This window comes from Meles meles, chromosome 17, assembly GCF_922984935.1.
Source record: "Meles meles chromosome 17, mMelMel3.1 paternal haplotype, whole genome shotgun sequence".
NCBI lineage: Eukaryota > Metazoa > Chordata > Mammalia > Carnivora > Mustelidae > Meles > Meles meles.
In genome coordinates, this window is record NC_060082.1 from 59297033 (window position 1) to 59310150 (window position 13118).

Genomic DNA, 13118 nt, shown 5'->3' on the forward strand with positions numbered 1-13118 from the left:
ACAGGGTCTGGCATGGCAAAGAATGTGTAGACTCTCGCTAACACGTGACGCTCTCTGCTACCTGCTTTACCGCCATATGAGGAAGGTTCCACTATACTCAGTTGACTTGTGAAGAAATTAGAATAGATCAGTACCTACCCTGAAGTCACCCAGCTCTTAAGTGGCAGAGCTGGAATTTGAGTCAGTAAAGATTTACTATAGACTTCATGGTTTTGTTTGTTTTTAGAGATTTATCCATTCATTTTGAGAGACAGAGAGCGCAAGCTGGGCAAGGAGAGGAGGAGAGAGAGAGAATCTCAAGCAGACTCCCTACAGAATGCAGAGCCCGACTCAGGGCTCAAGCCCATGACCCATGAGCCCACAACCTGAGCCAAAATCAAGCAACTTAGCCACTCAGATGCCCCATTTGTTTGCTTTTAAGTAGGCTCCATACCCAGGGTGGAGCCCAACACCAGGCTTGAACTCATGACCCTGAGACCAATACCTGAGCTGAGATCAAGATTCATGCGCTTAACCAACTGAGCCACCCAGGTGCCACTAGATTTCATGTTCTTAACCACAAAGCAACACAATTTATTAAAGGAAGCCCACACTGGGGAAACACGTGCACAGGTCCACCTGTGATGGGAACAACCAACTGTTCATTATGACAAAGGTCGAATGCACGGAGAGTTGTGCCAAACAGGAGATCAGAAACAGACCTGGAGAAACAAAACACCCTAGTCTGCTCAGTTGAAGTTTAGTCCATCCTAAGTCAATGGGAAAACAGTATAGGGAGGTAGGTGAGGGATTAGAGAGATGACATCATGAAGTCATGCAGATGACTCAAACTCTTTCTGAAGCAAGCAGGGCCAGGATAGACAAAGACTGACGGACTGCTCTAGATGAGAGACTAGAGGTCCAAGACTAAAATTTAAGATGTCGGAGGTACCACCATTCTAGATTAGGGCATCTCTGGTTTAGCTACGGAAGTGGGCCGCCAAATTGTAACAGATCAAAGTCATTGAAACTGAGGCCATATTTGAGATATCTTCCCTCGTATTTGATTATATCCCAGTTTCATATGAAATTTCATTTTATTTACTGATTTCACTTGAAGTTTTTTAAACCTCTGGATTCCCTTTCACTTTTCATTTGAAGTTTCTAGTATTTGAACTCCTTTATAATGTAACCATCAATGCAAATCTGAGAATTTCAAATCCCCATCTGTTTGACAACCTATTCAACATACTACCACTTTTCTGGTTTATTATCTTGGGTCCTACTCAGAAGATTTAATCTATGTGACAATACTTGAGTTTCACACAAATTTTAATAACATTCCAGCTACTATATCAAACATGGTAATAATAGTAATAATGATGGTGTATCACCCACTACCATCCACAGTGCTGGCATCCCTAAAACCTCTCTGATTTGAGGCCATCGGGGAGGGACACCTGGCTGGCCCAGCTGGTTAAGTATCTGACTCTTGATTTCTGCTCAGGTCATGATCTCAGGATCATGAAATCGGGCACCGTGCTGGGCTCCCTGCTGAGCAGGGAGCCTGCTTAAGATTTCCTCTCTCCCTCTCCCTTTGCCCCTCCCCACCTCTCTAAAAACTATAATAATAACCAGAGTCTCCTGAATGGGTGGAAGGGATGTGATCACCTGGTTTTTCCAAGGAATGGGAGATCCAACCACTTGCCTAGGACTTCAATCCAAACCTCCCAGAATTAGCCTCACACACGCCTTCAGAGATGGTTGCTGCTGCCAATCCTGAGCCTCCCCAGGGTTGTACAGATCCCCTTGGTTTCTTCCTTTTTGGCTCCTTTCTCTGTAGACTTTTCTTTCCTTTGTTTCTGCTAGGCTACTGGCCACCCGTCCACCCATTTAATAATTATGCCCTCTCCTAATCTCTTTCTATTCTCTTCTCTTAATGTCTTTTTACAAACTGCTATTATCTCCTCTCCCACTCTCCCTATACCCTTGTAAATCTATGGCCCTTTTTAATTCCTTCACTGTCATTCTAGTTGGGTTTCAAGGAGGATAAAAATAAACACGTGTGCTCAATCACCATGGTGAAGCAGATGTGTCATTCTAGTTTTTTATGAGGTTAGATGAAATGTTTCCAGTCTGAGTGCCTCTCCAAACGTATGGGGGTAGCTCTCAGCTCTTTTCAATGTTTTTTAAAGGTTAACTGAAAAATACATTTATCCATAATGAGACCATGAAGGGTGACATTAAATTTCTTTACTCAATGTGTTACTCCTGGTTCACTCATTCATTCAACGTTTTTACAGTGACTACTATATCCTTCACACTGTCCCAAATTCCAGGGATTCAGCAGTAAATGCAACAAGGTCTCTTGATTTCATGGAGTTTCTACTATAACAGGATAGACAAATAAGCAAATACATATCTTACACTGATCATAAACTCTGGCAATTATGTGCCTTTGATTACAAGAAATTGAAAAAAAATTAATATAATTAGTATAAAAGGATCACAAGGTACTCACAGAATTTAGAAATTAGATCACCCTCTGTTAGTACCTAGTGAGAACCAACAGGGGTGAGATTAAGTGAAATTATTTTTCCAAAGGGTAGAGGATGGGGATCAAAGCTGGGTCAAAAGATCTTCAGGGACTGACCAACTGCAGCATTATTTACAGCACGGAAAATGTGGAAACAATCGAAATAGCCAACAGTCGGGGGACACCTGGGTGGCTCAGTTGGTTAAGCAGCTGCCTTCAGCTCAGGTCATGATCCCCAGGGTCCTGGGACCGAGTCCTACATCGGGCTCCTTGCTCCGCAGGGAACCTGCTTCTCCCTCTGCCTCTGCCTGCCACTCTGTCTGCCTGTGCTCACTCCCTCTCTCTCTCTCTGACAAAGAAATAAACATAAAAATCTTTAAAAAAAAAAAAGAAAGAAATAGCCGACAGTCGGGGAAAGCTTAACTCACACGTTCCATAAACAACGATGAATGCAGCTATAACAAACGATGTGTGTGAGAGACACAACATGAGAAAGCGCTTATTAACAGTTAAGTGGAAAAGTTAGATATAAAACTATATACACTATCAACTATATCAAACCAACGAAAAACAAATCTGCCAAGTAAAAAAAAATACGTTAAAATGGCAAACTTTATTCTAGATTGTGGATCAGTGGTTTTTAACAGCATCCTCATCCTCTGATGACTTGTTAGAAACAGAAATTCTCACACAAATTCAGGCCTGGGAGCTTAGCAATCTATGTTTCAACAAACCCTCTGGGTGATTCTGATCCTCACTGCAGTCTGGGTACTGCTCTAGATGAGATGATGGGTAAATTCTATTTTTATTTTATTTTTATTATTATTTTTTCTTCCTTATATAAATTTCCACTTGAGTTCTCTATGTGAGACACAGAGGCTAAGGACATTGGCTTTGGAGTCGGACTTGAATGAAGCCCTTGCTTCACCACGTAGCAAGTGACCTTGGATAGTACCTTCCTCAATACTGATTATTTAAAAAAATAACTCGGTCACATCTTTCAACGCCTCAACTATTTCTGACAAAGTCCAGGTAAGGTGACTGCTTTCCTCTGGCATCTTAAGATTTTCTTGTCATCTTTTGTTTTCTGCAGTTTGACTAGGAGATGCCCAGGCAATATTTGTCGGTATTTACCCTGCTTGGTGTTCTCTTAGTTTCCTGGATCTGCTTTGGTATCTTGGGATGTTTGGGGGGAAACTTGTCCATTACCACTACAAATATTTCTTCTGCTCTGTTCTTTCATTCTCTCCCTGCTGGTATTCCCATTGTGTCTTTTACACCTTTAAGAAACTGTCCCACAGCTCTCATGCTGGGTGTTTTGTTTTGTTTTGTTTTGTTTTCATTCTTTTTTCTCTTTGTATTTCAGTTTGGGAAGTTTCTATTGAAATCATCAAATTCTGTCATTCCTTCCTCAATGTTGAGTCTGCTGACGGACCCCCCCAAAGGTATTCTTCTGTTCTGCGGCATTAAATTTCTAACATTTCCCTTTGATTCAGAGTTTCCACGTCTCTGCTTACACTATGCATTTGTTCTTGAATGTTGCTTTTTTCCATCGGAGCCCTCAACATATTAATCCTAGCTCTTTTAAATCTCAATCTAATAATTCCAAGATATGTATCACAGACCTGAGTTCTGATGCTTACTTGGTCTCCAATGGTGTTTTTGCTTTTGCGTGCCTTCTAATTTTTTGTTGAAAGCCAGACGTACCGCTCAAGTAACAGGAACTAAGACAGTCAGTCAAGACGCTTCATAACAATTTGGCCAAGAACAGGGCTGTATTTAATCTTCCCTATAGCTGTGCGTACCGGATTCCTCTAAGGACTCCTGAAGCAATGTGCGCCACACACAGTTCAGCGGCAATCCACAATTATTGTACTACAACTCTGTGATGTGGTGGTAAAGTTAAGCCAAGGAAAGCATTCTACCTCATTATTAAACTTTAGTCTTTCACTGGACTTGTCTTTGGGCTGTGACCTTCACAAGTGTTTTTGGCTTCTCCCCGCCCCCTCAGACGAGATAGGATTGCTACAGGGGACCAGAGTTGGTTAAATGCAGGCTGGGGAGGACAAAGCTCTCTTTGGAAAGTCTTTTCCACCTGAAGGGTGGATCTTTGTTATGCGGAACGCTCTGAGACTTCAAAATGTTTATCTTCCCCCCGCCCCCTGCTACAGCAACACAGTGGCGGGGGTTCTTGGCTCTTTACCAGATGACCTGGTAGGTTTCTGGAAGCAAAGCCCAAGCCAGTAGGTGGCAACTCCGAGGACTACAGGCTCCGGGGGAGTTTCTCACACTTGCAGTATTTCAGGTATTTTGGATGTACTCAACATCTCCATTTGATCTGTTTTAAATTGTGATAAAACAGACTAAAGAATTAATCAGCTCAAGCACCACACAGTTCAGTAGTGTTAGGTACATTCACATTGTTCTACAACCCATCTCTAGAACCCTTTTCATCTTGCAAACACTGAAACTCTATTCCCATTAACTAACAACCTCCCTTTTCCCCTTCCCTCTGGCAACCACGATTCTACTCTCTGTTCCTTCGAATCTGACTACTCTATGTACCTCATTTAAGAAGAATTACACAGTACTGGTCTTTTTGTGACTGGTTAAATTCACTCACAATAGTATCTTCAAGATTCAGCCTTTTGGTAGCATTAAGTCAGAATTTTTTTCCTTTTTAAAGATGGATAATATTGCAGGGTATGATCACACTGCATTTTGTTTAACCATTCATCCACTGATGGACCCTTGAGTTGCTTTTACCTTTTGGCTACTGTGAATAATGCTGCTATGAACACAGGTATGCAAAGACTTATTCAAGTTCCTGCTTTCAATTATTTTGGATATAAAGCCAGATGTAGAGTTGCTGGATCTCTATGGTAATTCAGTATCTGAATTTTTGAGGAACTGCGATACTATTTTCCACAGCAGCTGTACCATTTTACATGCCCATCAACAGCACACGAGGCCTCCAATTTCTCCACACCTTGCCAGTGCTAATTTTTTTTACTGCAATCATCCTAAGGGATGTGACGTGCTATCTCACTGTCCACTTGACTTTTTTTTAATATATATTTATATGACAGAGAGACACAGCGAGAGAGAACACAAGCAGTGAGAGATGGAGATGGAGAAGCAGGCTTCCTGCCAAGCAGGGAGCCCGATATGGGGCTCGATCCCAGGACCCTGGGATCATGCCCCGAGCTGAAGGCAGACTCTCAACAACTGAGCCACCCAGGTGCCCCTCCACTTGACTTTTTAAGGAATGAATTTTCTTCACTGATTTTGATAGGTAAGTACAAAGATAACTTTCAGTCCAGTTTTTCTCCAAGTTTTATTCTAAATTAGAGGAAATAAATTGTCAGTGAGTTAGTTCTCTTCTTCAGTTGGTCTCTACGTCAATTGTTATCTGTCTAAAACAAGGAGAAAACTGCTAAACGGTCCTCAAAATAGGCACGGATGCATCATATGTGATCAAGAATTGGGAAGACTTAGATTTAAGTTTTTCCTAACTCCTAGATTCCATGCCACACATACTGATAGCTACATATTTCCTAGGCTGTGCCAAGCACTTTTCTTCCTGTTTATTCAGCATTTCTTTATTGCCAGGCATCACGGTGGGTACTGGGGATATAAAGATGGGTAAGACCACACCATCTCGGGGCACCTGGGTGGCTCAGTGGTTAAGCCTCTGCCTGCAGCTCAGGTCATGATCTCAGGGTCCTGGGATCAAGTCCCCTATCTGGCTGTCTGCTCAGCGCAGAGTCTGCTTCGGCTCGTCTCTCTGCTTACTGCTCTGCCTATTTGTGATCTCTCTCTCTGTCAAATAAATAAATAAAATCTTTAAAAACAAATTGCTTAAAAAAAAAATAAAAAATTTAAAAAATTTAAAAAATAAAATAAAAAAATTAAAAAAAAAAAGACCACACCATCTCCATCACAACATTTTGAAGTAGGTAAAATTCTTCCCACTTTACATTGAGGAACTACAGGCTCCTGAGGTCTAGCATCTTGGCTAAGATCAGACAGAGCTTGGGGAAATTGAGGTCGTACCTCACTTTTCTAGTACTCCATTGTATACCCTGCACTACCAACAGTTTCCTTTTTAAAAAGTAATACCCACCTGTAGTTTGTTTTTTACCTTAGATTTTCAAATGTTAGGTTTTCAGAGGAAAGGCACAATACAAAGAAATAAAGAAAAACTTGTAAAACTCTACCATTTAGGAGTTGATAGTTGAATTAGAGGCACTTTGCCAACCAATGCAAAGAAACAATATTTTTATACAAAAATAGTAAATCCTAAAGCGAGCTTTAAATATCTGAGGCTTACTGAAAAAACTGACATACCTTCCAAAGCGCCTTGCCCTGCCAAGTTAGAGGATTTTATTCCTAAGCAGTTTGTTTCCTAGACATGATTCTAATTACAAACAGAAGTTCCTTGCAGTCCTACGTAAAATTCTCGAGGAGACAGAGACAATAAGTTTAAAAGATTCAAAGAATCGACAATTGAGTTGATTCTCTAACAAAACAAAACAGAAGGAAAGGGAAAAAAGTGTTCTGGCTGAGCAAACTTGAAAGAAATAATAGAACTGCAAAAACAATTTTTGCATCCCATTTCAAATATTCTTTCAGTAAAACAAAATTAGCTCTTTTTTTGAAATTAACTTGATTCTAAAATTTAAATTCCGTTCTTTGTTAGCTAACATAACTACATACGTTTTTTAATCTAGGAAAAAATAAATTATTTTTTTAAGATTTTATTTATTTATTTATTTGTCAGAGAGCACACACAGGGAGAGCAGCAGGCAGAGGGAGAAGCAGGCTCCCTGCTGAGCAAGGTGCCTGATACAGGACTTAATCCCAGGACTGAGGGGTCAAGTCGTTAAGTCAAAGGAGCTTAATCGACTGAGCCACCTACGTGCCCCTAGGAAAAAAAATAATCTTAAACCACAAAAACGTTACAAAGGAACAGAACAACTTCAGTGTACATAATCTTATAGGAAACTTATAAATAGAACATAATAGCCTGTCATAGTTAATTTGTGTTACCGATGTCCTCTGTACTTTAACCAAGATTAACCCTTAAATGTTGAAGAAGAGCTGGATAGGATATAAATCTAGAAGCTTAAACTTCCTCTGAAACTTTCTCAAGATTAAAGATAAATTACTTAAAATATATGAAAATCAGTTAAGGTGGGGCACCTGGGTGGCTCAGTCAGTTAAGCATCTGCCTTTGACTCAGGTCATGATCTCATGGTCCGGAGGTCCCTGGGGTCAAGTCCCACACCAGGCTCCCTGCTCAGCGGGGAGTCTGCTTCTCCCTCTCCCTCTGCCCCTCCTGTCCACTAGTGCTATCTCAAGTAAGTAAATAAAATCTTTAAAAAGAAAATATATGCATGTTTCTACAAAGAGAATTTTTGTAGTAGTTGTTTTTAAAGACAGGCCAGTGAATACTTTGGCTCTCAAAAAATACTTGTTGAGGGGTACCTGGATGGCTCATAGTCAGTTGAGGGACCAACTCTTGGTATCAGCTCAGGTAATGATCTCAAGGATCATTGGGATCGAGCCCAGTGTTGGGAGTCAGCTTGAGATTTTCTCTGCCCCTTCCCTCTCTTTCTCTCTCTGAAATAAACAAACAAATCTTTTAAAAAATATGTTTGTTGAGCCAGAAGTAATACAAGTTTATTGCTTACCTGGAAGAATGAGGGGAAAAAACCCAAAAAACCAAAACTAGTGTATGTAGTTTTGGGTACAGAATAGATTTTTAGTTAACAAGTAATGTTTTGGCTAAAATATAAACATCTTTAATTAATACAAATATTCTCTATTCAATAAATATTGAGCTCCTACAATGTGCTGGGCACCTCCTCAAGACACGGAGTGTAACAGATCAGAAAATGGTCCCCTTTCTTATAGCAGCCATGTCCACAGTAGCCAAAATATGGAAAGAGCCCAGATGCCCATCGACAAATGAATGGATAAAGACGTGGTATTTTATATATACAATGGATTATTACTCAGCTATCAAAGAGAATGAAATCTTGCATTTCCAACATGGATGGAACTAGAGGGTACCATGCTAAGCAAAATAAGCCAGAAAAAGACAAATACCGTATGATTCATTCATATGTGGAATTTAAATGAAACAGATGAGCACAGAGGAAGGGAAGAAAAATAAACTAACAAAAAAACAGAGCAAGGCAAGCCAAAAGGGACTCTTAACTGGAGGGAACAAACTGAGGGTTGCTGGAGGGAAGGTGTGTGGGGGAATGGGATAGCCCGGTAATGGGCATTAAAGAGGGCTCATTGTATCTAATGAGTACTGGGTGTTGTATGAAACTGATGAATCATTAAACTCTACCCCTGAAGCTAATAATACACTATACGCTAACCAAATTAAATGTAAATTAAAAAAAAATTTTTTTTAGGGGCGCCTGGGTGGCTCAGTGGGTTAAAGCCTCTGCCTTCGGCTCAGGTCATGGTCTCAGGGTCCTGGGATCGAGCCCCGCGTCGGGCTCTCTGCTCGGCGGGGAGCCTGCTTCCTCCTCTCTCTCTGCCTGCCTCTCCGCCTACTTGTGATCTCTCTCTGTCGAATAAATAAATTAAAAAATAAAAAAAATATATTTTTTTAATGGTCCTTTCCTCTTAAAGCTAACAGGGTACTGGATATATGCTCCAAAACTATCCTTTTTTGTGTGTGATTCCATGCTCATCAAGGACCTTTTGAAATATAAATTCACCCTCCCCAAAAGCTCAATACTTATAAAACAAAATACTATATTGCTGAGATCAGCTTTCTGGTTAAAGTATCAGCATACCCCTACTGAATTTAAAATTAATTAGTTAGCTTGAGTGAAACCCCCAAGCCTTGATCAATTATGATTACTGGTGAGATGTAATTTCTCAACCTTCAGAGCTGAGAATCAAATACAGGAGTGCAGTTAGGTCCAAAGATGATAACTGCCAAATGAGTTGTAGTTTACCCTCAGGCAACATGGCATCATTTCATCATGTCCTACCAACTGCAATTACAATCAACTTGTAAAACCGTTAAGAATAAGATATACCAAATAACACTGGTTCCCAACCTTTAATATACATCCGGATCCCCTACAGATCTGCTAAACTGCAGACTGATTCAGCAGGTCAGGGGCAGGGACTGCGACTCTTCATTTCTGGTAAGCCCCCAGCGATGCTCAGGCTGCTGTCCACAGACCAGAACGGGATGTAACACACCCAGAAACAGGTCTGGCACACGGGCTGCTCAGCCCAGCTAACTGCTCTCTCCCCTCCACTGATGTCTTATCTCCTTTACTGATCTCACTTTTTTTTTTTAAGATCTTATTTATTTGACAGTGAGACAGAGAGCACAAGTCGGCAGAGCCACAGGCAGAGGCAGAGGAAGGGGGAGAAGCAGGCTCTCTGCTGAGCCTCACACGCGACTGGATCCCAGGACCCTGGGACAGTGACCTGAGCCTAAGGCAGCGGCTTGACCAACCGAGCCACCCAGTGCCCTGATAGCACCTTTCTTGAAAGTCAAGTTTTTTTCCTTGGAAATCCTCACCTAAGGAGAACACCCTCCACAGGCATTCAACATATGTCAACAGAATGAATGACATCCGGCCTTTGTCATTACTTCTACAGTTATGGACAGAACTGTTTCTTCCTCTGGATTTATTCTAAATAGAAAAGTATTTCTGAAAAGTGAAACATCAGAAAAGCTTTTTTTTAAGAAAGTAAAGAAAAAATTGGATTTGAGACATGATCCAGTGCATTCTCCAGACCTAATCAACCTTAAAAAAATAAATCCCCATAATTAATATGTTAATTTATCTTGTTCCACTTTTTTGTAAATAATAATAACGCCGAAATCATTTGGTTTTCTGGGGCAGTTTTTAAAAATTTGTCTTAAAGCGGCACCTGGCTGGCTCAGTCCCAAGAGCATGTGACTCTTGATCTCCTGTCGGGAGTTCGAGCCCCACACAGGGTGTAGAGACTACTTAAAAAAAAAAACAAAAATAAACTCCAAAAAATAAAAATAAAACCCTTTAAAATCAGTCTTTAAAAAGAAAAGTAATCACTTCCTTCGGATGTACCTTTTACTTCTAAAGCAGCACAATAAAAAATGAGGCCATCTTCGTACAGGTAACCTCTAGAACACACTTCCGACTTTCAGACTTAACAGTCCTAAAAATAAACCAAATCGTATTCCTCTTATCCACCGGCAGGCAGATCTTCGGCCCAGTTTCCACGGTTTCTCCGCCGATTTTCCGTGATTTTAGCCACACGAGTGACTGACTACCTCAGGGCTGGTTTCTGCACTTGTAAATGTGACCCTGATGACACTTGGCCGCAGGCTGAGGGAAGGGACACGTGACCCGGTGTCAGCAGCTCCCCAGCCGGGAAACAAGGACGAACTGTCATTTCATTTCCAAAATGTTGACCTCGACGGGTGCACGGGGTTTTGCCACGAGTGTGCCCTTGGGCACACACGCACAGGCTGTTCCCTTGGAGCAACCGAGGAAGGGGCCGGGGCTCGGGCTGGCGCGGGCACAACGTCAAGGGTCGCCGCGCAACGTGGACGCCCCGGGTTCCGCCCGCGCGCCCGCCGCCCAGCGCGGCCGCCTGCGGGCAGCTCTCCCGCCCTCCTCACGCTGCCGCGCGCCGGTGCTCCGACCGGCCCCTCACGGGCGCGCGCTTCGGAGGCCGCAGCCGCGGAGAGGGCGCCCGCGAGCCGGAAGGGCCGTCCCCCCACGCCTCTCACGTCCCCCTCACGTCCCCTCCGAGCAGGCAAAATGGAGGCGGCGGGCGCGTTCCCGCCGGGCGGGGCTGCCGTGCGGCCCGAGCCGGTCCTCCCCCCCGGCCGCCCCGAGTGCCCGCAGCCAAGCGGCCGCCGGCGTGGCGCCTGCGGCACAGAGGCCGGGCGAGACTGTGGAGGCGGGGTGCCGGCGGTGGCGGCGAACAAGGACGCCATTATCGGCCTCGCCCGCCGGAGCCGCGGCTCGGAGCTCCCGGGGAGGGAGGCGGTGGGGGAGGGGGAGCGGGAAGGGGGGGGAGCCGGGGGAGGAGGGAGGGGGACGGGGCGGGGCTCAGACTTCGGCCGGGAGGCTGCGGGCGCCCGGCTGCAGGGCGAGTCAGTGGCCCCGTCAGTGGCCCCCTGCCCTGTGGGCCTTCTCCCCGCGGGGCCGACTCCGCTGGAGAGCGGCCCACCCCGCCCGGCGCGTCCCGGTGCGGGCCCGGGTCTTACCTGTGCCTTCCCTTTCTTTATCGTCCGCCATCTTGCTGTGGAGCCGTCGCCCGGGAGATGCCTGGCGTCACCCTAGGTCGTGGCGTCCTTGCCCCTTCCAGCCTCCGCGCGAGTCTGGCCTGAGGCACCGGCGGCTCGGAACCCCGAGGGCGCGAGACGCCGGGGCGGGGGCGGGGGGGAAGCTCGTAGCGCGCGCCCCTCTCCCTCCCGCTCCCCACCCCTTCGGCCCCTCTCCCGCGGCCGGAGCGCGGCCCTCTCCGGCCTGGGCGGTCGAGGGAGTGAGCGAGCCACCGGCCCCGCTCTCCCTCCTCCCGACCTGCGTGGGGACTCGCAGGCCCGGCTCCCTCCCCGCCCGTGGGTACGACGGATTTGAAAGCGCGGCCGGAGAGCAGGGGGCGGACCTCGCGGCTGCCCCGGGGGCCGAGAGGCCAGGACGCCAGGCGGGCACGGGGGCATCCCAGCCGGCACCCCCGAGCCCGGCCGGCCGAGCAAACACGTCGCCAAGGCGGCAGTGGCTGACACAGACTGGAAGGTTCTCATGGCAACGGAGACGGGCCAGCCGGGCCGCCTCGACCCCGACGTTCAATGTCCTAGCTCGCGAGGTTGGACGTGACCTCCAGCTAAGGTTACTGCGGAGAAGGTGTACCTGCCGCGTTTCTGAAACTTCGCGGCTGTCGCAGGATGTTCCATTTTTGTCTGGGTTCAAGGATCAACTCATAATGCTAGAATTTTTTTTTAATGCTTTTCTTGAATTACGTGGTTCAAACGAACACACGATTTTAAAGCGAATCTTGGGTGATTTTTTTTAAGTGTTTGCCTATTAGTTTAAAGGACATTATGTGAAAATGTATGAACTGTTAACTAACTGTTGAAGCCTTCAGAGTACAAGGTACTAGTATGTGATGACTTTCTTCACGTGCTCCTTTCATTCTGGTCCTGTAGTTTCTCAGTAAGCCCGGAAGCAAACTGTTCTTAATTAAAATAAGCGTTTTCTCTAGAATGTACTCGTTTGGTGCTGTCTCCAGCATTCTCTTTTTGAAACTGATGAGAAACTTGAATCATCACAAAATGGCTTCTGTTAGAAAATAGGTACTTACATAAAACGAATACGGTTGTTTACAGTAAATTCTGGACTTCCCAGAATATGGGAAAGTAATCATTAGCATTGACATAATATTTAAATTTCGTAGTCATTATAGTCTGGTAGTTTGTTTTTAAAAGACGCCCTCTTTGCATATAGATAATGAAGGGCTTTGAAATAAACGTAGGGAAAACCCCAGCTTTGGGCTCCGGTTGACTTCTCACTCACTGTGCCTTCTCATAGGCTGTTTGCAGTTTCCTTTTTCTGGAATG

At 44.6% G+C, this 13118-nt stretch overlaps 1 protein-coding gene across 2 annotated transcripts in view; it reads right to left on the minus strand.

The window, feature by feature from the left end:
* EFCAB2 (EF-hand calcium binding domain 2) overlaps window positions 1–12863 on the minus strand; it is a 109224-nt gene extending 96361 nt beyond the window's left edge. For both annotated transcript variants that reach the window (XR_006815637.1, XM_045983282.1), the window contains exon 1: window positions 11766–12863. Coding sequence is in view for 1 of the 2 variants with exons in the window: in XM_045983282.1 (XP_045839238.1) it covers window positions 11766–11796 (31 nt within the window). In the remaining variant the exon portion in view is untranslated. The remainder of the gene's footprint in view (window positions 1–11765) is intronic.
* Between the last annotated feature and the right edge of the window lie 255 nt (window positions 12864–13118).